This window comes from Sinocyclocheilus rhinocerous, unplaced genomic scaffold (genome assembly GCF_001515625.1).
Source record: "Sinocyclocheilus rhinocerous isolate Xijiao unplaced genomic scaffold, SAMN03320098_v1.1 scaffold1243, whole genome shotgun sequence".
NCBI classification, from domain to species: Eukaryota; Metazoa; Chordata; class Actinopteri; order Cypriniformes; family Cyprinidae; genus Sinocyclocheilus; species Sinocyclocheilus rhinocerous.
Window position 1 is genome coordinate 1,093,622 of NW_015626033.1, and position 26,087 is coordinate 1,119,708.

General features: G+C 36.8%; 1 protein-coding gene across 1 annotated transcript in view; it reads left to right on the plus strand.

Moving 5' to 3' along the window:
* LOC107707224 (WD repeat- and FYVE domain-containing protein 4-like) overlaps nt 1-24,199 on the plus strand; it is a 45,041-nt gene extending 20,842 nt beyond the window's left edge. Inside the window, exons 39-62 of the mRNA XM_016511183.1 lie at nt 130-242; nt 5,347-5,424; nt 5,518-5,709; nt 5,989-6,073; nt 6,188-6,360; nt 8,306-8,454; nt 9,350-9,470; nt 9,609-9,694; nt 9,805-9,861; nt 13,697-13,739; nt 13,931-14,050; nt 14,147-14,264; nt 14,567-14,676; nt 15,604-15,757; nt 15,889-15,980; nt 16,973-17,185; nt 17,626-17,758; nt 18,866-19,023; nt 19,210-19,368; nt 19,884-20,063; nt 21,117-21,299; nt 21,749-21,845; nt 22,520-22,640; nt 23,262-24,199. Coding sequence (XP_016366669.1) covers nt 130-242; nt 5,347-5,424; nt 5,518-5,709; nt 5,989-6,073; nt 6,188-6,360; nt 8,306-8,454; nt 9,350-9,470; nt 9,609-9,694; nt 9,805-9,861; nt 13,697-13,739; nt 13,931-14,050; nt 14,147-14,264; nt 14,567-14,676; nt 15,604-15,757; nt 15,889-15,980; nt 16,973-17,185; nt 17,626-17,758; nt 18,866-19,023; nt 19,210-19,368; nt 19,884-20,063; nt 21,117-21,299; nt 21,749-21,845; nt 22,520-22,640; nt 23,262-23,328 — 3,002 coding nt within the window. The 3' untranslated portion in view covers nt 23,329-24,199. The remainder of the gene's footprint in view (nt 1-129; nt 243-5,346; nt 5,425-5,517; nt 5,710-5,988; nt 6,074-6,187; nt 6,361-8,305; nt 8,455-9,349; nt 9,471-9,608; nt 9,695-9,804; nt 9,862-13,696; nt 13,740-13,930; nt 14,051-14,146; nt 14,265-14,566; nt 14,677-15,603; nt 15,758-15,888; nt 15,981-16,972; nt 17,186-17,625; nt 17,759-18,865; nt 19,024-19,209; nt 19,369-19,883; nt 20,064-21,116; nt 21,300-21,748; nt 21,846-22,519; nt 22,641-23,261) is intronic.
* Nucleotides 24,200-26,087: the final 1,888 nt, after the last annotated feature.

Below are 26,087 nucleotides of genomic sequence, written 5' to 3' on the forward strand. Positions count from 1 at the left end.
TGATCCTCTTGCTTTAGGTTCAGTTATATTTGACTGACATAAGAGAGGAGATTTGAGGTGGATATTAGTAATATACTGTATATTGCAAAATTAAAAGATGATTTTCATATTTTAAAATTTTTCTTTCAGACTCTCAGAAGAAAAAAGCAAATAATGGTCACCAGAAGAGGGCAGGACTTCTCAGCAGTGCGTTGCAATCTGTGCAGAAGAGGTTTGGGAAGGATACAGTCGGCACTTCTGAGGTAGGACAGCCTAGTTGTTTCTAACACATTTTCTGTTATATTCCAGTGCCTTGATGCGATGCGTGTCTAGAACCACTTTGCTGAGTGTACTGTACTCTATGAATGATATTATGGGCAGACAGGAAGTGACTGGTTTAGTCGATCAGAATTCCTTCACAGGTGCCCTCACACCATCCCAATGTCACCGTAACCGGAAGGGCACTTCTGAGGTAGGACAGCCTAGTTGTTTCTAACGTTATATTCCAGTGCCTTGATGCGATGCGTGTCTAGAACCACTTTGCTGAGTGTACTGTACTCTATGAATGATATTATGGGCAGACAGGAAGTGACTGGTTTAGTCGATCAGAATTCCTTCACAGGTGCCCTCACACCATCCCAATGTCACCGTAACCGGAAGCCACCACCTACCCCGTAGCACTGTCTCAATCCTGTCTCTAAATCAATTTGGATTATTACAGCTGAGTGCACCTCAGTGGGCAATGTAATTGATATTTGTTAATTTTTTCCATGGGAACACTCACTAGAACATTGCGTTTGCTGTTGAAGGTTAAAGACGCTTTTATTGTTGTTTTTCCCCCCCGAAACGCGGCCCACATCATTAGTTCCCACCGCTGAAGACGTCGCCATCTGGAAAAGGATGCACAGAGATATTACTCAGGCACAAGGGCATGAAATTGCTGTTTCTTTGCAACTGCTGCTATCTCCGTCTCCGCCTCAGAAACAGAGGCGGTAATTATAGGCAGTCCCGATCCGATGAAAACATTCATTTTGTGTTACTCTGTATCATATCAGCTTGTGACAGCCTATCAGCTGTCTTGATGAATTGTCCTCCTCAGAAACGTGCTGCTTGAAAATTGCTGAGAGTTTTGTGGATTTTGAATTTCTCCTGGAAATTCGTCATAAACACATCATGAGGTGCACACTTTACTTTAGCTCTTTCAAGTTTTGATAGAAAGTTAACTTTAGCTCATGGAAGAAAATTCAGTTGAGAAAGATTTAGCTAAATTATTTGCTGTGTTATGCTCAAATAATAGTCATTGTAATGTTTGGTCCAAATGCAGAAAATTCCATATAGACAGTATTCAGAAATATTCATACTGCTTCATTGAAATATTCTGAATATGAAACTTTCCCCAGCTATTTTATGAAAATGTGAATAATGTGCAACAAGATAATGGGATTTTACTTAATTTTTTCTTATATATGTTCGTATTGTTATTTGAAATGTAAATTGTTCACATATTACACAGTTTGCACCTAATGAGGAGCAAGTTGTCACTTTTTTGCTTTTTCTTTTTTTTTAAAGTCATATTTATATGGCCCTTGCAATGTACACTTTCTTCTAATTTCACTTGATAGTAGTAGTACCGTGAAAAATAATTAGGAATATTAGTTTTACTCATAATATTAGTATCTCATTTCTCCCTGCATAGAGGAAAACCTAAGTAAAAAGAAAACTTAAGTAAAAAGTGGCCTTAAAAAAGCCATTTTTCACAGGTTAATTGTCTTTTTAATTGATGATGTTGACTATAGTTATTTGTTACTATTACATCATTTCTGTCTAATGGGAGCTAAATCAATTTCAGCATTTTAAAACGTTTATTTGGCACACACAGTCTAATCCAGTTGCCAGTACACCAGAGAACTTACCCTTACAGAACGGCACAGGGCAAACTTTCCTCTGGATTCATTTCAGATATATGCTACGGACTAATTATATCTTCATAATGGAAAGATAATTAACATAGCTAATGATCAAGTTAAGTTTATTACACATTCACCAACAGCCTAAAATGAAGCTGACATTATGTTATGTTATCATCAAAGGTAGTCTTTTTCTGTGGAAAGTAATTAAAATTGAAATCAGTGTGATGTTAATTGCAGAGGGGATGCTGTTTAATGTGGCGCGTGTACAAGGCCAATAAGTTTGCTGTTTGGGTAAATGGAGTAATTAATTAATGCTATATATTACTTATGATTCTCTAAATAAAAGAATACAATTAGGCGATGATTCAGTGTTTATCTGTCAACACAGTTCCGTAATTACTCCTGTGAACTCCTTTGTAACACTTCTTAATCCCGCCATCCATTTAGCACACACAAATGCACAATTTTCTTTTTTTTCTCTAGTTTTATAACTTTTTTTTTTTCTAAGTACCCAAATTGCATTTTTCCTTATTTTTTTGTTGGATTTTCTCATTTTGCTATGGCATGCAAAGCAGCGATGGGTATGTAGGTGAAACAAATAGACTTGAGTTAGTAAGAAAAACTACAAAATAAACCTTTTTTTTATTGCAAACCTAATGTTATAATAAAGTTTATAGATGTTTTGAAATGCTGTTTTCCTGTTTACCTGCAGATGTCCTTTTCGCACAGTGCCTATAAAAAGTATTTGCCCCTTAGGAAATTTTCATGTTTTATTATTTTACAACAGATGATTTCATTTGCTGCATTTGACACTAATAACAGGAAAAATAATTTCATGTCAAAATGAAGTTTCTACAAATTGGTCAAAATGTATTGTTCATAACTATTCATCGGCCTCAAGTCAGCATTTATGCACAGAGATATTACTCAGGCACAAGGGCATGAAATTGCTGTTTCTTTGCAACTGCTGCTATCTCCGTCTCCGCCTCAGAAACAGAGGCGGTAATTATAGGCAGTCCCGATCCGATGAAAACATTCATTTTGTGTTACTCTGTATCATATCAGCTTGTGACAGCCTATCAGCTGTCTTGATGAATTGTCCTCCTCAGAAACGTGCTGCTTGAAAATTGCTGAGAGTTTTGTGGATTTTGAATTTCTCCTGGAAATTCGTCATAAACACATCATGAGGTGCACACTTTACTTTAGCTCTTTCAAGTTTTGATAGAAAGTTAACTTTAGCTCATGGAAGAAAATTCAGTTGAGAAAGATTTAGCTAAATTATTTGCTGTGTTATGCTCAAATAATAGTCATTGTAATGTTTGGTCCAAATGCAGAAAATTCCATATAGACAGTATTCAGAAATATTCATACTGCTTCATTGAAATATTCTGAATATGAAACTTTCCCCAGCTATTTTATGAAAATGTGAATAATGTGCAACAAGATAATGGGATTTTACTTAATTTTTTCTTATATATGTTCGTATTGTTATTTGAAATGTAAATTGTTCACATATTACACAGTTTGCACCTAATGAGGAGCAAGTTGTCACTTTTTTGCTTTTTCTTTTTTTTTAAAGTCATATTTATATGGCCCTTGCAATGTACACTTTCTTCTAATTTCACTTGATAGTAGTAGTACCGTGAAAAATAATTAGGAATATTAGTTTTACTCATAATATTAGTATCTCATTTCTCCCTGCATAGAGGAAAACCTAAGTAAAAAGAAAACTTAAGTAAAAAGTGGCCTTAAAAAAGCCATTTTTCACAGGTTAATTGTCTTTTTAATTGATGATGTTGACTATAGTTATTTGTTACTATTACATCATTTCTGTCTAATGGGAGCTAAATCAATTTCAGCATTTTAAAACGTTTATTTGGCACACACAGTCTAATCCAGTTGCCAGTACACCAGAGAACTTACCCTTACAGAACGGCACAGGGCAAACTTTCCTCTGGATTCATTTCAGATATATGCTACGGACTAATTATATCTTCATAATGGAAAGATAATTAACATAGCTAATGATCAAGTTAAGTTTATTACACATTCACCAACAGCCTAAAATGAAGCTGACATTATGTTATGTTATCATCAAAGGTAGTCTTTTTCTGTGGAAAGTAATTAAAATGGAAATCAGTGTGATGTTAATTGCAGAGGGGATGCTGTTTAATGTGGCGCGCGTACAAGGCCAATAAGTTTGCTGTTTGGGTAAATGGAGTAATTAATTAATGCTATATATTACTTATGATTCTCTAAATAAAAGAATATGATTAGGCAATGATTCGGTGTTTATCAGTCAACACAGGGCTGTAATTACTCCTGTGAACTCCTTTCTTAATCCCACCATCCATTTAGCACACACAAATGCACAATTTTCTTTTTTTCTAGTTTTATAACTTGTCACTGTTGTTCTTTCTAAGTACCAAAATTGCATTTTTCCAGAATTTTTGTTGGATTTTCTCATTTTGCTATGGCATACAAAGCAGCGATGGGTATGTAGGTGAAACAAGTAGACTGAGTTACTAAGTAAAACTACAAAATAAATAATTGTATTGCAATCCTAATGTAATAATAATGTTTTTAGATTTTTTAAAATGTTGTTTTCCTGTTTACCTGCAGAAATTCTTTTTGCAGTGTGCCTATAAAAAGTATTCAGCCCTTTGGAAATTTTCATGTTTTTTTTATTTTACAACAGATGGTTTAATTTGCTGTGTTTGACGCTAATAACAGGAAAAATTATTTAATGTCAAAATTAAATTTCTACAAATTGGTGAAAATGTATTGTTCATAACTATTCATCGACCTCAAGTATGCATTTAGTGCGCCAAAAAGATTGTGATTTAAAAAACAAAACATAAAATGGTCAGAGATGATTTTTAGAAAACATTTTCATGCAGTTACACCTTTTGCTAATTTTAGATTTATCTTGTGCCTTCATAATTCATATTTGTCTCAGTTTGAGCTATAGCAGTGCTGGATTCAGTACTCTTACGGTTCACCTCTAGTCTCTGAACTGCAGTCAGTGTGGCTGTTGGGCCGGCTCCGAGAGGACACCACTGTGATGATTGGTTTAATGAGCCTTTAAGTAAATCTGGATATGAGCAGGTCGGTGGTGAAGTACACAGGCTTCCTGAAGGGCTAATGCCTATCAGTACAATAAATCAGCAGGACACAGAGCATGGCGCAGGGCCAGCAGCCACCTCACACTGCGCTTATATTATACTTTAAGTTAATTAGAGCACACTGAGGACTATTGGAGACAGCTTTATTGTATGGTTAAATAGCCACTAGCTTGTTTTTCCCACATGAATGCAATTTGCGAAATGTTATTGTAACTGTGTGCAAACCTAATAGCTACAGAAGACCGTTTACATACATATAACCGTCTGCTTGTTCACCTTCATAATGTACCTTAATGTGTGCGCGTCACTTCGTGTGTGTTTGTTTCCATTAGGGGTTCGTCTTAGACATGGAAGCACACTGGCAAACTTGTGAGACCATATTTGACAGCATGCTGAGGAGTCACGCACAGGTTTGTTTATTTTTTAACCATTAATACCTATAATGCTGTGCCCCAGGAATCCAACAAAAAAATGTCATTGATTTGCTTTTGTGTTTTGTGTAGATGATGCATAGTGAGAATGATCGTATGGCCGTTCAGTGGCTAAGAATAGAGGAAGACTTGCTTAGAGAGAGAGGTCTCTTCGGCCCTGGTCCAGGAGTCTTCCTTAAACGAGGCTGGGTGCAGAACACTGCAGAGGGGCGCAACCGAACACGATCCCGAATTCGCAGAAAGCAGCTACGTCGATCCAAAAGGGTGAGCTATTATCACTGTACATTAAAAAAATTCTTTCTGGCTGAAGAACATTGATAGCATAATATTCTGAGCTTTAAATAAAATAAAGATGCATGTTTTATTTATTATTATTTTTGCTTTTAAACTATTTTCAATCACTGTTGAAAAGTCTTTAAATGCAGGTTTTAGTTTTATTCTATTCATTTTAATTTATAACAATAAATATACAAAAGTTTTCATTAGTCTTCTTTATCAAGGTCAGTTCTATTCTGTTAAATATTTTATTTTTATTTTAAATAGATGCCAACACTGACTTCAGGCCTCATTCAGAAGCATTTTGTTGAAGAAAGCAAAAGAGCCACAGAAGTTATTGAGGCTGATTCAGGTATCACACTTTTCTTGTCAATTTTATGATCAGTGTTGTAACATGTTTTGTATTGTACAGCTACAGCTTTATCTGCATATTTCTTTAAAAGTACATATTTTATGTGTGTCCCAGACCCCAGGATCCTGTGCGAGGCAAGCCGGGAGGTTGAGGAGGAGCACGGTTTAGACTGTCAGCATTTGACCTTTTTCCCTGTCTTGAATGAGGCCTCACTTCTGCCCGAGGATTTCTCAGAGCAGTGCATGGATACTCAACTCATACTGAAGGAGCTGGAACCCACCGAAGAGGTGAGAGTGACCCATATTCACCTGGAGCCACATTCCTTTGGTACAGAAAACACATTCTCGTGCGGACAGCTGTAGTGTGTGTGCTGAGCCTGACAGTGCTCTTCAGCATTAACAGGGCCGAGAGTGGCTGACAGAAGTATTAATAAGGAACAGTAGGGGGTGATGTCTGCTGTCTTGTATTCATTCAGTCGGTGGTGTGTCCTGCTGTGCTTTGTGTCAGCCGAATTGCCCTCTCCATACTTATTAATATAGAAATGCACACACTTAACGCAGCCTACGCCTCAATTCCAGAGGCAATGTGATGACTGTAATTTACAGGCACCATATCTACAGAGGCTTAGCTTTTCATTATTGCTCAAACAGGTAATAACTTCAAAGATGCAGTATTACGTGTTGTTAATTATTGCATTTATATGGAGCCGAGGCTGGTGCTCAAGTGGGCAATGTGAGTTCGAATCCAGCTTATATAATTTCCCAATCCTCCTCTTACCCAGAATTTGTTGTACTTCCTCAACTATTACTATTAATACTATTAATTACTATTAATACTTAATTATTACTTATAATATATAAACAGCATATTTTACTTAAATATATACATGCATGTGTTTGTATTTATATATACATAATAAATATACACAGTACACACTCATATATTATGTAAACAAAAACGTTTATTTTGGATGCGATTAATCGTTTGACAGCACTAATTATTATTATTATTATTATTATTTTACCATTATTATTATTATTATTAATAAAAATAGGGTTCAAAATAAATTTTTTAACCCTTCAATTGCCAAACCACACACAAAGATATGGGGCATCTATATAATAATTATAATAACAATAATAATAATTATAATTATAATTGTTGTTGTTGTAATTATTATATAGATGCCCCACAATATCTGTGTGCGTGGTTTAGCAGTTGAAGGGTTCAAAAAAGTAAATTTGTTTATAAATATCAAAATTTTCCACTCCTTTTTATGTATAATATCATTTCAGTGAAGAAATAAGAATAGAAGGCATTTAAAGTCATAAACAGTCATGGCCATAGTTTGTGACAGAAATGATGGATGGTGCATATGTAATATTTTTTTGATGTGAACTATCACCGAGCACTCTTAAAAACATCCTCTAGCAAGGTGTAATATGCCATTGTTGTAAATCCCCAAGACCAGACAGAATTAGGACTGACTCAGGTCAAGGCTGATTCTGTTTTATAGCTCCGTTTGAAACCAAAACCCCACCAGGTGGACCATATATTTGAAAAGGGCCTTAATCAATTAGCGTGTTGCTATTGTTGCTGTGTCATTGATTAATTCTGGTAATAAACAGTGGGGCCCTCTCTCTGCGCCGGAGAGGGGGCGCTTGCATGGAGAGGAGGCTCTGATTTGATTTGTATTAATTGTGGAGCGGCTGGCAGTACGGCTGGACCCCATATGTTTTGGGGACGCGGATCCCCGGAGCCCAGAGTCGTGGTGACTCAGGGCTGAGGCCAGGTGCAGCTGCTTGGTGTGAAATGAAGGGAGACAATGCAATTAGCCGTGCATAATCGAGAGGTTTCGTGCGAACTCCGCCTGCGGAAGATTGGCCCTGTTTCACAAACACCCCATCCATTCAGCATCTTGCCTTTTTCTCCCTTTAATTTTTGCCTCTCCACCGTGTTGTTTAGATAATGAAGTGGTAACAGTGATCAATCAAGACCGGGGTGGCGCTTCTTTGACACGTTAGCCCCAGGGCACAATTCAGAAGGCAGGCTGCAGTGACACTTCGTACAACTGTTGAAAACTTGGCTTGACATTGTGTTTACTCATTCATTGAATTTGGCAGCATGTAAAACAAATTACAGCTTTATTTTAAACAGTTGAATGCACTATACGGATTCCTGTATGAGCTACTTGATACCCATGCTGTCTGCTATAATGTGTCCATACCTCAGGTCAAAGCCAAACACTGCGTGGTGGTCGTCAGTGGTCACGTGCTGACCGAAGGAGTGCTGTTGTTTGGCAAAGCTGACCTCTACGTATGCGAGGGCTTCACGTTGACCTCCACAGGAGATGTGTGCTGTAGAATTCATCATCAGACCAAGTAAAGCTACTGTTTTCTGTCTCTCTACTCATACACTACTGTTCAAACGTTTGGGGTTGGTGAGATTTTTTAAATGTTTTTGAAAGAGGTCACTTATGCTCACTAAGGTTGCATTTATTTATTTGATCATAAATACAGTAAAAACTGTACAATTGTGAAATATTCTTATAATTAAAAAACTGATTATTTTAATGCATTATAAAAGGTTAATTATTTCTGTGATTGAAGAGCTGAATTTTCAACATTTTATTTTAAGCTTTTCACATTTTAGAGAACAAAGAAAGCTGAATTTTCAACAGCCATTACTAAAGTGTTCAGGGACACATGATCCTTCAGAAATTATTCCAGTATGCTGATTTGGTGCTCAAGAAATATTTATTAATAAGACTGTTTGATATTTTCGTGGAAACCATCTGTTTGATATTTTCGTGGAAACCATGATATACTTTTTTCACATTGCTTTTATAAACAGAAAGTTCAAAAGAACAGCATTTGTTTGAAATGGAAATACTTTGTAACATTATAAACATCTTTACTGTCACTTTTGATCAATTTAATGCACCCTTGCTCAAAGTATTAATTCATTTAACAAAAAAATCTTAATGAGAAACTTGGTAGTGCGTATTTATTTATTTATTGAGAAACTTTTAAACAGTAGTGTATATTTATTTTTATAAGACTTTTAGACACATTTAAAATTTCTCATTTATTTTCAAGTTGGTTTTGAAGTTTTAAATATTTAATTGTGTATATAATTATGTGATAATTAGTTATTTTATTATAAAAAGACCGTAAAGGAGGTAAAGATAACATTAAGTTTACTGAGATGGAACAGCTTTGTTTTATTTTTTTATATAGATTTAACAGCATCTTAAATTTTCTGTACTTATTATAGTGTGAGAGACTCATATATTTGCAACATGATGAATAAAGAGAAAAACTCAGCGAGTCCAAACTGCAAACGCTGGTCATATGATGACATCAAAGAGGCCAATTTCATGCGCTTTCTGCTTGAGGTGAGATTCACAGAGCCCATAGTCATTTCATTTTTTAAATTCATATATTTTATATTTAACTCTATTTTTTCTATTCTGTTCTATTTGTTTATCATGTTTGTTAGTTTCATTGTTATTTATATTTCTTGATGACACTAGGACAACGCTCTGGAGATATTCTTAAAGAACGGAACTTCAGTTTTCCTGGTATTCTTCAACAATGACCACGTCAACGCATATAAAAGGTAAAACGAAAAAGTGCTTGTGCTTCAGGCAGGCAAAGAACTGTGTGTGAGGTGACACAGACTAAATTGATTTATCTTGATTTTTTTTCTCTCTTTGTCCTTCTTTCTAGGCTGTGCGCCGTGGTCTCCTCATTAAAGGGAAGGGGAGAGACTGTACTTAATGTGAGGTGAGTGTCAAAAGCATCTGCCTGATCTCGCAGACAGCTGCCATTTCAGTTAGAGAGACTGTGATGCTTTTATATTGAAACAGGCAGAGTTTTGTGGTTTCAAAGTTTCCAGAAAACACATTCTCTTATGTGTGCGGTTAACTATTGACAGGCAGACTCTCAATCCCCTAAACAATATCCTGGCACTACACTGAAACTTCAATTACTGCATCTTCAGCGCTTCCTACCAATTAAAACGGCCTCAGTAACTTTTCGCAGTCAATACAGCTCACAATTTTATAGGTGTTAATTGTCTGCAAGGGTGCCATAAGCTTACTACCTATTCGTTATTTCAGATGTTGTTTTGGTTCAAATTATCATTCCTTAACTCACCATTTCAATTTCTGCTCAATTTAGTTTTATCATGTTTAGTTCCCCTGATTTTTAACATGATGAAGAGGGAATGGACTTAATATTGATTGTTTCCCATCGGCTTCAAAGCCAAAGTTGTTTTTCCACTGTAAGAAATACACAGTAATTTGATGCATATATTTTTTAATGATACTATACAGATTACAGATCCAGGAACCCCTTGGTTGATAGAGAGATTAATGTATATACATATTTAAATATTTGTTGTTGATGTGCAAATTCATGTATTTGTACATTTTAATTCTATAGAAAATGTTTTATTTGGGAGGCACAATGAAACAGTTAGCTTAACTTTAACCTCATAACTTTAGCCTTAGTTGAAGTTAACTTTGTCGTAGTTTTGTATGACACAAATTTTAATTTTTTTCCCCACGAAAATGAGCTTGAGATCCAACAATATTTGGTGGACCTCCTGCAAAACCTGCAGTTTAGTTCCTAAAAGTACAGGAGGAGATTTAAATGTTGAGTCATTATGTATAGTGTTATTATGTATAAAGGTTATTCATAAAAGACAATGTGTTGGTATCTCCGACAGGTCTGGCTTGTCCTTTTTGAAAACTTGGAGGTGAGCTAGTAGTCTGCTGCCGCCAGTTTTCTTGATTACCTCGAGCTACAGAGTTTGGCGAGATCAGCCCTGAAAAATTATTCTTTCTTTGCGACCTCTCAAGCAGCTTTTTCCTTCTGCACCTCTCGATGGTTATGAACCTCGACGATTCATACCCAAGTTGAGAACCTGGAGGTTTCTCAGACTTCCTATTTCAGGCGATAAACCAGCAGAGTCCAGGTTGTTGTTACAGAGGTTGAGGTAGAGCAGAAATCCCAGGAGTCCAATGCTTTCGGGCAGTTGTTCGATTTGGTTGCTGTGAAGGTCTAACCAACGCAGTCCAGTGAGCTGGCCAATGAATTCTGGGATTATTTTCAGTTTGTTTCGGCTCAGGTCAAGTTCCTCTATGTTTCTTAACTTTAGAAGGCATCTGGGAAACGTGGCGATTCCTACGTTGCTCAGATCAAGTCGGAGTTTGCCATCTGGAGTTACTCTGAGCGCATTTTTAGCCATTTTCAATGTGATCTTCGTACCTTTGGCTCCGCCTGCTCTCTTTCCTTTAGCCATGGAGCTGTATAGACACAGATTAATGTTTAAGCGCTTCTGAAGCATCAATTTGATTAAGTCTTAACTCAAGTCATGTAATTATTATCTCAGGACCTCGTAGCTTTAAACATGTATGACTTAATGACGGGACAGTTTAGTTGTTTGCATAGGGAAAGAGGTTTCATGTATGCCCGCAGGCAATATCGGGGGGCGCGGAAGTGTTGGGCCATTTGGGGAATGAGAGGGGTGTAATGTTTACAACCGACTCACTCACCCAACTCACCCTAAAGGGATCTTTTAGGATAATGTCGTTCTCTAATTAAGGCTAATACTAGATAACAGTGGATACAGCGAGCGCCCAACACATATTCTGGGAAAAGAGTTTGTGTTCCGTCTGATTGATCCGGGGCGGCGCTAGCAGTCCGTGTGACTGTGTGGAGAGAGTCAAATCAGTACTTTGATAAATGACACTGGAAAGAGATTTAAACTCGTTCCCTTCATATCTTCCCATTAAAAAGGAGGAGTGGCTGCATTGTAAGCCCTTTGGCGACTCATTAATCACATTGGTAGATGGGCTAATACGGTTCATCCTGTTTCTATTAGACCTTTTGTTTTTGAATCCGTTGCATCCGAGAGGTGCAATTACAGAGAGCTGACCATCGGCATGATCCATCTTCATGTTGTTTGTGATTCGCTGATTCTGAACCCCTCCAAACGGAGAGAAAATTGGATGGTATTGCTATTTTCGTGACATATGAAATATAATAGATGCCGCGACTACATGATTTAAGACCAGAAATCGTGTTACCAAAATATACTTTCTAACTGATGAATATGCTTTTTAAAATGTGAAAGAGTTTAGAGTATTCACATTTTTACCAAAATTAAAATTAATAAAAAATTATTTTTCATGTTGTACCAATGATACAACAACACTTACATATAACTAAAACAGATTAGAGTTAATACAGTTAGATACTCTCTCATAATTTGTCATTTTTGCTGTTTTTAAAATTTGATCCAAATGGCTAGTTGGAAATTATCATTTTTTTCTAGTTATAGAAAAAAATACTTGAATACTGTGATAGATGGTTAGGCTTCAGTGTCTAACTTTGCTAGTTGTGCCTCTATTTGTACTTGTATTCAACCCAACTAAATCAGTCAGTAAGCACTTTTTAAAGAATATTGATATCTTTAAACATTTATTGTTTGTGTGACTTTTTTTCTTTTTTGCCTATGCTTAAACATGCTTCTAGACAACTCCAGAAAGGCTAAAGGATTAAAGGTAAAAGGATTATGCAAGAGTGTGTAAAAAACCATCAGTTTGCCCCAACCAGCAATTGTTACCCAGGATTCATTTCATCTCCTTTCCGGTGTGAAGGAAGACTTAAATAAGTTTTCTTACTTACAGTTTTTAAATGAGGTCCACAGCTGAATTGCTTGAGAATCAGAGGAGGATCTTCAGACTGTACTCCAAAAAGAAGCTTTGTCCTGTTTAACTTTTGTTACCAAGCAACGCTTGCGTGGGGTGCCAAGAGTTTTATTGTCCTGTGACCGGAGCACGCACAAAAGAAAGAGGAGAAAGAAGTGTTGCAGCGCTTGTGTTTGTACACTCCCTCAGATTACATTTCCAAAAAGTTCTTTCAAGTCCAGCATGTTAATAGTTTCACCCATTAGCTACGATTGAACTATGCATTTTTCTCTCTCTCTTGCTGTCTTTTCATTTATATATGGGAATAAGTGGTGATAAATGTTTGGGAGAAAACAAGTTGACGCATGAATGTCAAATCAGCTGTGATTTTGCATGTTTAGATGGCTTGTTGTAGGAACCGCACTTGTAATCTTTGTAATTCACTAATGTGTGTTAAAGAGAAAACTAACTTCCAAGGTAATATGTTACTGTGTGTTTATAGTTATTTTCCAAAACCTATAGATGGCACTATTTACTCCTTTGAAGGAGGGAAAGGCATGCCTGAATAAAGTCTTAACCCTTTTTTCCACAAGAATGTATGTGTTTCTTTTGGCACTTGTGTCTGATGAAAGACGGACCCTCCTTGGTTTAAATCCATAAGCTCTTTCTATTCCTTAACCTGTTGCTATGCAACCATAGTCGTCTTGGTTCGGATGACCAGTTCAGAATTCACCGTATTCAAGGCACTTAATTCTGTAACTGCTAAGAAGTACACATCTCTGTTTGCATTGCATGTTAGGTGACATTGCAGTAGATCAAACTGAGTATTTGAAAAATAAGTTAGAAAAATATTACAAAATGTTTTACAGTAAAATCTTTGAATAAAATTTGTCTTCAATTGTTCTTTTGTTGTGTTCATACAGAAAGACAGCAGCGGTTGAGAAGACTGCCCTAATTAAATGGCAGGTAATGTGTGAGACTTTAACATGATTATTAACCATTATTATTTGTAATATACATCCTGCATTTACAGTGAATGGATTGAATGGCGTAATATAAATATAAGCTTTTTGAAAAGTTATTTTACATGAACCCAAATGCATATTTTTGTTTCATTTTCTTCTGTTCTTGACAGTATGTATCTTCTTTTTCCATAGAGAGGAGAAATCAGTAACTTTCAATACCTTATGCATCTAAACACGCTTGCTGGACGGACATACAATGACTTGATGCAATATCCTGTTTTTCCATGGATCATTGCTGATTATGAATCAGAGGTAAAACTAACATGCACCCAAACTTTAACTGAACATTTTGAACTTTTGATACTGAAATTTTTTGTTTGTTTGATAATCTCATTCACCGCTTGTTAGACTCTGGATCTGTCCTGCCCTGCTACATTCAGAGATCTGTCCAAACCAGTGGGAGCTCAAAATGAGAAGAGAAAAGAGAAGTTCATTCAGAGATACAATGAGGTGGAAAATAATGATGGTAAAGCATATGCACCTTTTATATGCAACGATTCTGTAACTGAGACCTAAAAACCTATTGTTCATACAGCTGAAGTTCATGGAGTTTGTCAGTTTCACCTGCAGACATGGAGGCTCTGGGTGTTTTTTTTTTTCCTTTCCCAAAACGGAACAAAAAAATCTGATTCAGTTAGCCAATAGCAACTTTAAAACATAATGGCAGAATCAGGGCTGTTATTTGGAAAAAAAAACATTCGGGGACCTGCAAGACTGAATGAAATAAAATAAATGCTTTAATTTACTTAGTTAATGTCATGATTACAGGTGACCTGTCAGCTCAGTGTCATTACTGCACACACTATTCCTCAGCCATCATAGTGGCCTCGTACCTGGTGAGGATGGAGCCTTTCTCCCAGACCTTCCTCCACCTGCAGGTAAACTTCTCACCTGTTTGACCGGGCTCAATTACATCACACTACTGTTGTTACAGGGCACGCAGTGCTACAGAAACTCCAATAAATAATGGCTCTTCTTTATCAAATAAAGCACAAAACATGTCAGAGTGACAGAACTTCTATAAAATTCAATTTTTCTAAATTAAACTTACTCGATGAAATGAACTTCATTGTTTTTGGCCTTGTTTGGGCTTGTGTGTGCTTTTTCTTTTTTCTTTCCAAAACCAAATTAGGGTATGATTTTAATATGTATGCAAATAAATTATTTTGCGTCACTTGCGTGCAAAACCACATTTCGTTTTTAAAGAATATCTAATTTATACACATGGAACCAATTGATTAAAATAAAATGTCATGCATATTTGATAGCGGGTGTAACGTAATGCAAACATTAGGATAACACTTTGCAATGATATTTGCTTCACTTGAGCAGCTTTCCTCTGTACAGTAATATTCATAATCAGGTTTGTGCCACTAACAGTATATTACTTTCATTCAATGAGGGCATTTGCTTTTACTGCAAATTACATAACTTCTCCAGAGATTTTCACCAGGACGTATAAACTCCCTTGAAAAATAAAAAGCCTGAATCAATTGCTTGAAAATGTCCCAAATCTAAGCAATTGTTTTTGACTATGATTCATATACACACATGGGGCCGTTGTAGTGTTCTAGGCAGCCTTGCTGATGGTGGAGCTCCCAACCTTGTGCATTAAACAAACATGTATATGATGGCATGTCTTTTTTCATCCTTTGTCATTTTTCTTTACTTCTTTGCTGTTTCTTTGCTCCAAATTGTGTTTTCCTTTTCACCATGCCACTTTGCTTTTAAATAACATTAGGAAATGCACCCTTGCTAGAGTTTAAAATTTTGGTGGACTTTTTTTTTTACATATATATATATAGGGTGGAACATTTGACGTTCCAGAGCGGATGTTTCACAGCATTCAGAACGAGTGGGAATCTGCATCTAAGGACAACATGAGTGATGTCAGAGAGCTCATTCCAGAATTTTTCTACCTCCCGGACTTTCTTGTCAACTCCAACCAGTTTGACTTTGGTAATATATATCAGTATTAGCACAACAATTGAATGGAAATGTAGGGGGTTTTATAGTTAAATATGTATTTTTTATTTTATTTTTAAATGGTCTGTTTCATTAGTCATTAAATGTGTGTATTGATAATACAGGTTGCATGCAGGATGGAACTCCATTAGATGATGTGGTTTTGCCACCATGGGCCAAAGGAGACCCACAGGAGTTCATCAGAGTACACAGAGAGGTCAGTTTCTCTGGTCCATCAAACTCAAAATAGGCCTTATTGTGGGCCACCAGCATCACAATATCTAATTCTGCATTAGATGCTGCTTTACTTACTCTTAGCCTATATTGTGACAGACAAAGAGGGTCCGTGCAATCAGAGCACATACCAAGTTTCATGAAAACAAGCATAGAGTTAAAACAGTATCAGTGTCGCCGCACTATTCATATCCAGCTAAACGTGGCGATAGTTAAATAATTTTTGCAGCTGCTTTATTTTTTGCCTTTCTTGAGATAATAAGCACTTGTTGAGTTCATCAAGGAAGCCCCATTACTCTGTTTAACGCCATTGTAATTAGAAGATAACAGGCCCAATTCAGCGCAAGTACAATATCTGCACTCTTCTATAACTCCATTACTGAAGCCTGCTGGTTATTGGAATGAATGCTTTCTTTCTCGCTACGTTATGCCTGCAGGCATATAAGGGCCATGCTTTATCAGTTCCCAATCTACAGAGCAATATTTGTATCATTTCCAGATGGCATAAAATGAGCTATTCTGTCTGCTCGCCTTCCTTCATATGCAAATGAAGGGTAATATAGGGATCTTCCACAATTTAGTGCTTGTGACTTAGAGCTGCTTTGATTATATTTGTTATTTTAAGTGTTTTTTTGCTTTTGTATATATGTTTATGTTATGTTTGGACACTTTAGCCAATTCTAAAATACTTTACATTTAAAGAAAATTTTTTTGGGGGAAAATGACTTAGTAACACGAAATAGGAATACAAACTTTTGGAATATAATTTTTATATCAGATTGTTTGATCTGTAATCAGTTGCCAGGATGGAATAATATCTTTTTAAAATGCATTATTGTGCTTTCTCTTTGACCTGATATTTGTAAGCACAGCTTTTCCGCCTGCACTTCTATGGAAATAAAAGTTACGGCATCACTGATAGCGTATTAGCCCCCATCCAGATCTGCTGACTGACTGAGTTTGCTCTCTCTGCAGGCTCTTGAGAGCGATTACGTGAGTGCACGCCTGCATCTTTGGATTGATCTGATCTTCGGATACAAACAGCAGGGTCCGCCTGCAGTGGAGGCCCTCAACACCTTTCACCCATATTTCTACACTGACAAACACGACAGAGCGAGCATGAAGGATCCTGTCATGAAAAGCACCGTGCTTGGCTACATCAGCAACTTTGGCCAAATGCCGAAGCAGGTACACCAGTTGAGCACACTGTTTAAAAAATATTAGCAGATCCTCTACGCCTCTTTTCAAATTTTTTAGAGAATGTTTTTGGTTGTACATACAGATACAGACAAACTGATAATCATTTTCATGTTATGTTGATAACCAATAAATTTGGTGAATATTAAAATGTATTTACTATTTTGTCAAAAAATAAAACATAAAACAATCAAAAACTAATTATTACTATTTTTAAAGATGAACAGAAATTAAATATATAAACTCGACTGATACGATAAAAGAAAATGTCAAATAACAGCCAATAACCAATGTGGTGCCAATATATCATGCATGCCTAATATATGCAACACTTCCAATGTTTGGTAAGGTTGATTCCTGTAATGAGATGATTTACTGTGATACTGTATTCTACTGTAAATGCAATACTAATAGAAGTTTTATGCTTTCAGCTCTTCACCAAACCACACCCTAGCCGTACACCTCACAAGGGTGCTTCTGGGAAAGAGATATCGGTATCCAGTCAGATAACCCCCTTTTTCTTTAAACTGGACAAGCTCAAGCCCTCCGCCCAGGCTGTTAAAGGTACTGCTTAAAATGAACATCCACAGCTCTGTGGTAGAGACCCCCCATTTAATCATTCATAGTCACCTTGTTATTTTATTCCATTCCTCAATTATTTTTTACAAGATGGGGGCACGTCTACAGGGAGCAATAGGAGCCGCGAGGCAGAAGATGCTGGCTAGACTTTTCACAGGCTCATTTTCTCAGTCACCGCTCAGCACGGCTCCATTCAGATCCTGCTATTTGTTAGGCCGCACTTGAAGATACAGCCACTGAGGCTTATTTAATAATCTGAATATCCCAAAAGGATCTCTCTGGAAAATTAGATGATTCTCTTTCACTGTGTTTCTATCTCTCTCGCTCTATTGTCTCTCACTCAATATATTCTTCTCATATCAGGCGTTACTTTATCATTCTGATCAGTAAATCCTACAAGGAAAAAATTAAAGGGCATCTTGAGAGAAATTTGCAATCATCTCAGGCTTCATTATGATTTGTGTTACTGTTCTACTGTCAGTGAGAAGGGAGATTGACTGTGTCCTCTCATATGTAGGTCATTTGAAAGTAGAATACTACTCTTGACCACACAGTTTTTTTTAAAGGCACAGTTGTTCCAACATATTTTTCACAATGTAAAAATGATCAGTTAAAATGACTTAAATGCCTTGTTCAAAAATGTTTGAGATTGATACAATAACAGTGTAAAAAGACAAGAAATATGGTCATTTCAACATCAAGATTGTTGGTTAAATATATAATATATAGAGTATAACCATATATATACAGTGAGTTGCAAAAAGTCTAAGACCATTAGTATTTTTTTTATTATATAATAGTATTAATTAATACTCTTTAAAAAAAAAAAAAAAATTTAATAGCAAGTTCTCCACAATTTAATGTTTTGAACTTTTCTTCAATAGTTTTCAATGTGACTTTAATTTTTAAAAGTACATGGTAAAATAGGCACGAACATTTCAAAGTTTGGAATCAGTAAGATACATTTTTGAAAGAAATGTATACCTTTTTTCAGCAAGTCTACATTCATTTGATCAAAAACATTTACAAAATATATATATAAATGGCATGTCACACTGCATAAACCTGCTTTTCTGTTGTTTCTCTACATAGAACTCACACTGGGGCCTGTTGGCCAAATAGTGTGTAGAGAGAAAGATGTATTGGTCGTGGAAAAAAACAAACTTCTCATCCCACCACAGTGGAACACATACTTGAGCTGGGGCTCTTATGACCAGACCTGCTTTTTTGGGAACTACACAACTGAAAAGGTTTGCTTTTATAATTTCTCTAGATCCATAAATTAACATGATGGGCCTGCTTGTATTTTTCATTCAGTAATTCTTTTTTTATTTGATGTTTTCCTGTTCCTGTGTATCTGAAGTATTGTTTATTATTCAACAAGGTTACTTTTGGTTGGCTGTTAAAGTTTGATAGCTTTATTACCTGTGTTTCAGAGCTTTGCAGTGTTTGAGAGCGTGTCAGATTGGGGAGATGCTGTATGTGCCGCCTGTCCCAACAACAGCACCATCATCACAGCCGGGACCAGCACTGTTGTCTGTGTGTGGGACGTCTCCATCAGCAAGGACAAACTTAAACACATGAGACTCAAACAGGTCAGACTGACACGTGTTATCATTCCTAAACAGCCATGTTCATGCTTAGGTGTCACAAAGCAGTTTCGAAATTATTCTTTTTTTTTTCTTTTTTTTTTTAATTTATTTATTTTTCAGAGGGAAAATGCATACAGAGATCAGGACATACATAATTTCTCCGAAATAAAGAAAAAGATAAAAATAAATAAATGAAAACATACATACACCTTAATGTTACTATGGAGAGTATATACAGAGTATGTATGCCCTCAATCTTGAAAACAAATTTCTCAAATGATGTGTGATTTTCTTAGTTTTGCACCTAGTTTCCATCTTACTCCCCTTTTATTTTTATTAAGTAGATTAATTAGATTGCTAGTTTAATGATCTTAGGGGGTTTTTCAAAACTATTCCAACCAGGAACGTTAGCTCTATGCTGCCATCATGTCGATGTCCAACCCGGAAGTCCTCCGAAATTATTCATTTTAAGGTTTGTTTCATTTTTTTAATAAATAAATGTTTATTTTCCATCTCAGACCTTGTATGGACACACAGACACAGTGACGTGTCTGGTAGCATCAGAAGCACATAGTGTGATTATTAGCGGCTCTGTGGACCAGACCTGCATCCTGTGGGACCTGGAGGACCTCAGCTACATCACACAGCTACCAGAACATTCCTCTGCCGTGTCTGCCCTGGCTATTAATGACCTGACCGTGAGTACCCTCCAGAAAAAACATACACGCTCTGAGGTCAGCCTGCATTTTTCAGCTCCCAAATCTCTCTCCATCCATCTCACTCCCGCACATTTAATTTGGTTAGGGCCATTCGGCTCGTGTTGCCGTCTGGATGACACATTTATACCGGCTCATTTGCACCCGCAGAGTGGTTTCTGAAACTCCCCTCAGCCAGCTGTGTGAAGGAAGGGTGGGCACATCCTTCTCTTCAGACCTGCTTTAATGCTTAAACCCCCTGCTACACAGCATGAAACATACCTGCAACTAAAAACACAAGAGAAAATTATTGATATATAATTACAAACCTCCTTCAAATAATTTGTATTACAGCAAATTGAAAGTATTTATAGTCTTTTAACCATTTATTATTATTTCTTTATACATTTTACGGGTTGCTTAAATGTCCAAATGTATTTTGGGCCACTGTAAATATCAGGCTTGTAAGCATGAAATGAATTGAGAATGCCTTTTAAATTCCTAGTAGCACAAAGGATGCAGAATTGCAATTTATATGTAAATAGATAGAATTCAGATGCATTTAAATTAAAATATTTATCAAATTCATACTATGAATTCATATTTATTGAACTGTAATTTTATAATTAGAAAAAAAAACATTTGTTTGTAAAGACAAACTTTGAATGTTGGCTTGTTTGAAACCTTGGACACCGAGAGAGAAACATTACCATTCAAATGTTTGTGGTCGATAAGTTTTTGAATGCAGTCTTACTTCAGTCTTCAGTGTCACATGATTCTTCAGAAATCATTCTAATATGCTGATTTGGTGCTCAAGAAACATTTCCTATTATCACAGTTGAAAACAGTTGTGCAGCTTTTGAGGTCTCTTTGATGAATCAAAAGTTCAAAAGAACAGCATCTAATTGAAATAGATTTTTTTATAACAACGTGAAAGTCCTCATGTCACTTCTGATCAGTTTAATGAATCATTCAAAAAAAAATTACTGACCCCAAACAAAAATAGTGTCTTTTGCCTGGTATGGGCATCATTAATCGCCATTCTGTCTCTCTCAGGGTGAGATTGTGTCATGCGCAGAGACCCATTTGTACCTGTGGACCATGAAGGGGCAGCTACTGGCCTCTTTAAACACTTCCTGCTGGCCTGAAGGAAACATTCTGTGCTGCTGTTTCACACAGAAGTATGAGTGGGACCCCCGCAACGTGATCATCACCGGCAGCGCCGACGGCATCGTCCGGGTACGGCCAGATCTTCAGAACGGGCCTCTGACTGAAAGATGATGAGGCGTAGCGTTCACATAGCAAACTTTATAATGAGAGAATTTAAATGAGAAGTCTTCTCCAAAGACTACACCATGGTGTTTAAGCAATAAATCTTTACTGTAGTGTTTCCTGCTTAATAGTCAGGTAATATAGCTGCAAAATATTAAAATATGGTAACTGGGATATTGAAATGGGGCTCACAGGCTTGGCTGAGAAGTCCCACAGAAGCATTAATAGTTACATGTGCTCACTTTAGATGAGGTAAGAGCAGTTATTAAATCAAAGTGCTTCTTAAATTAGGCATCAATTGGAGCCTGGACCTGCGACATCAATGGCCGGCAGATTTGATTTATGAATATAGCTTCAATTGCATTCGATTTTTTTTTTCACCTCTTTTTTTCATTAACCGTGTGGTTCTGTTGCAGATATGGAAGACTGAATATACTAGAGTACAATTACCTGGACATGAGGAGTGCTCTGTGTCTCAAGGGCATGTTTTGTCATCAGCTCCTGAGGAAGCAGGTAACACTAATACACTTCACCTTAAGTGCAGAATTGAACAAGAGCGTGAATATGTGCTTTTGTTCTCGCCTCCGGTCATAGGACCGTTATAACCCACGAGCTTCCTTAATGGCCAGCATGAAATAACAGGAACTCGCTCCTGGAATATTGGAAAACAATGTGCTTTGTGACGTCAGGAGAATCGTTATTTTCTAATATACAAGTAGTGTTTGAAATTAAATAGCCAGACCAAATACTAGACATCCTTCAAAAATGCTGTATAAATCGGATTACGTCTGTTCTTAAGTGTGATGGTGCAGCCGCTCAGCCGGAGGTTCATTTTTGAGCGATCCGAAGAAAAGTTCATAATGATCTACTGTTTTGTGCGACGCATTAGGGCTAGCTGCGAGGAATTATGGGGCAAAGTTATTAAACATACAGCCTGTAAACACTGATGAGCAATTTTGCTGATGTAGGCATGCAATTTAGAAAGCAATAATAACCAAATCCAATTTGGTACACATTGGTTACAGCACAGCGTCAGCGCGTGTAAGTATCAACACGTTTAAATTAAATTGGGGGAACTCGTTGTAACAGTGAAGGCTTTATATTAGATGTATTTCTCTCAATTTAGCAACGTGCTGACCATAAATAATCTCTGTCTCATATCTCACTCTTGCTTTTGCTTTTCTTAGACAGCAGCTCATGGAAGTGGGAAAGACACCTGGTGCTCTGTCGAGAGTTAAACCGCAATCAGACCGTCTCTCGTCGACACTGCAAAAATAACCCTGTGATTACGGCTCTGGGCATATCAAGGTATTGAAGAAAGGCCAGTCTCTCAGACCAAAATATGGTCTGAAAGCTGGTTTCAAATGGATCCTCTAATGTTTTAAATGATTCCGTACAGGATTAAAGGGTTAGTTCACCTGAATTGTAAAATTAAGTCATCATTTACTCACCCTGTGTTTGTTCTAATGTACACCCTTCTTTTTTGGATGACAAAAGGAGACTTAAAAAAAAGTCATGCTCACGCTTGTCTATATAATGGCAGTGACCAGCATCAAACTTGAAAAAAAAAAAAATGTATACATTCCAAATGTTCTGGAGGTATACGATACGATAAACTGAAATTTAATTTATTATTTCATGAAAATTTTGACCTTTGCTGTTGGTCTTCTGTGCATGACTGCATTCATGAGACTATTTGCACCGCAGTTCATTCCAACTTACCCACGAAAAGCATGCCACATGTTGAATGCGTATTTAAAAAAAAAGTTTGATGCTGGTTGTGATCAACTGCCATTATACAGAGAAGTGTGGCATTAACACCATGGTGAATATTCCTTTTTGGTGAACTTTCTCTTTAAGCTCAATATGATTAGCAGTGTCTTTATTTTTAATTTTTCCTGAAGATGTGATTTTAATATGTGATTTCAGAACGCATGGCACACTGCTGGTCGGTGATGCCTGGGGCAGGGTGTACAGCTGGTCCTGCGAGAGCTAGGATCAATCAATCATTCGTCAGTCAGCGTTAAAGTCGGCTGTAACTGCAGCTGAATGCAGCCACATGCCAGTGGAGAGTCCAGCTTAAGTGCTGCCTACGTATGCACTTTGCTCTCACCACTTCCAGCAGGACTGCTGACTTCAGGAGACCCACTCTGGGTCTGATGAATTACAGGGATGACGCATTCTTTCTTGGACTGGGTGAGGCTCGCTGGCCAGGGCCGGAAACACAACACTGTTTATTTAAGAAATGAAAGATGATGGCATTTTAAAAAAAATAAATTAGGCCCATTTGGTGGATCGGTTTTATTGTATAGTTGCTCTCTTTCTCTCACTGGACTCTCAGAAAGCCAAAGTAATGTTTATTTTATGGAGTTTCAAAGCCATTCGCTTGTGTGCCATTTCATATTTTTGTTTTTAAACTACACCAGTGGACATACTGAATGGTGTATTTTATAAAGCAGCAGGGTTCTGCTTACTAGTTGTGGTTTATGCTGGAAGATTTTTTTATACAGTTTATACTGTATATCAAGATGATTTTATTAGTTAAATTTAACTATCTGTAATTAAATCAAAATAAAATTGCTTACTCGTTATGCGGTCCTGCTATCTCAGTGTGGAACATCAGGGAAAATGCTACTGTTAAAGGGCTGAATCAACCTCCTCAGCCCATTAGAGTCAGAGTTTCCATTGGCAATGTGCCCCAGATTCCCATCATAAAGGGTGTGGATCTGTAAAACTGCATTTACACGCATTCCATGATCTGAAGTATTCTGATATAAATGCCACTAAATTATGGCACACAGGAAACAACAGTGATGTGCTGTTTTGACTGTGTAAAGAATTATTATTGCTAACACTTAAATTTACCTATAAATTTGCGGTTGTTAATATTTTAAGTGTATGTGAAATAATTATCTTATGCTCAAGCTAAACTATAGTAACTGTTTTCTGTTTTAATATGTTTTAGGCTGATTTGGTGCTCAAAAACATTTCTAACTTATCAATGTTGAAAACAGTTGTGCTGCTTAATATTTTTGTGGAAATTGTGATACATTTTTTTCAGGATTCTTTGATTAATAGAAAGTTCAAAAGAACAGAATTTATCTCAAGTATTTTTGTAACAATGTAAAAGTCTTTACTGTCACGTTTGATCAATTTAATGACTTTGCTGAACAGAAGTATTGATTTCTTGGTCCCACTTTATATTAAGTGGCCTTAACTACTATGAACTTACATCAAAAAATAAGTACAATGTGCTTATTGTGTTCATATTGTATTGCAAAACACTTTTGCTGCTATTGAGGTGGGATACGTATAAGGTTAGGGACAGGTTTGGTGTTAGGGACAGGTTTAAGGGTGGGTTAAGGTGACGGGTCAACAGTGTTACAGTAATAGATGTAATTACAGAAATTAATTACAGATGTAATTACATGCATACGATTTTTTTTTTAATATAAGTACAATGTAAAAACATTTGAACATTAGGGTTTCAAAACCCCTTTATTTTGGTCTGAATGTCAAATCTGAGCAGCTTATATACAATTTGAATGTGGATCATTTTGTCTTTGCAGTGTGGTAAAGGACTGGAAAGAACAATTCTTTGTTGCTTGGTTGAGAAAACATGTTTATACTGTACATGCCTGAGTTTATTCGCCCTCAATCACAGGCTTCAATCCACATCATACCAAACCTCATTCCAACATTACCAAACTATGCTTTGTTGTGGCAAACGCAACTATTGTTCATTTTATAATCAGCTTTACAATGCAGAATGTATCTGTTTAGCCCACCAATGCATATTTAATCTGATTAATTTCACAGACGTTGTCAACACATAAAGTTTAAATGTGTAACATCATCTGCCAGGAATACTAATGATTCTTATGATTTGAATAGCATCATTTAGTCATGACCTTGAATGACGCTTCTGTTTGCATGCAGCCCGATTAATAATAGCCAGTATTTTCTGACACCCTTAATGAATCATGAGCGAGTGTGTTTATTCTACAGAAATACTAGCAAATAAAAGCTTTCTGTGAATTGTCCAGTTGTGCATGTGGTCCCCTGGCAGCATCCAGCAGTTGATGTAATGTTTTTGGTAGTTGTCAGGGCTACTGCGGTAGTTAAATCCATAGAATCAACACAGATGTCCATGTCCATTAAGTTTAAGAATATGGGTCACTTCATGCAGAGCAACACATGCGTTTGCAACAGAATTGCAGTTTGTACCCTGGACCCTTTAAAACATAATTTTATGCTACTTAAATATGTATCTTTATCAAATTTATTTTAGATTGTTTTTTTTCATGTACAGTGTTGTATTAAATTTCTTAGACACTCAGCTACATATTCAGGCTTCATGGACTGACTTGTTGAACAGACTCACCAGCAAAAAAAGCTTCAGGTCTTCCTTTGTTCATCTGCCCAGATGTGTTGTGTAACTTTGCTGTGTATTAAGGGGCTCTTTGGCACATGAGTGGGACTGAGTCTGGTTCTCTCAAGCAGGCAGACAGCAGGGAAAGAGCTGTGATTACTGGGAGCTCCCACCAGGCCACGCTCCACTTGCCTCTCTGGGGAAGAGGGCTAATTGTTGCTCCCCTCCAACCTTTGGAGACTGTCTTCTCCTAATAGCCGTCATTAAGCAGCATGAACAATCCAGCGATGGGGGTCGGGCCATAAAGAAAACGGGGATGGGAATCTGAGATCAGCCGTTCCATAAGGTTATATCTCCGGTGTGTATAGGGAGAGCAGTGTAAT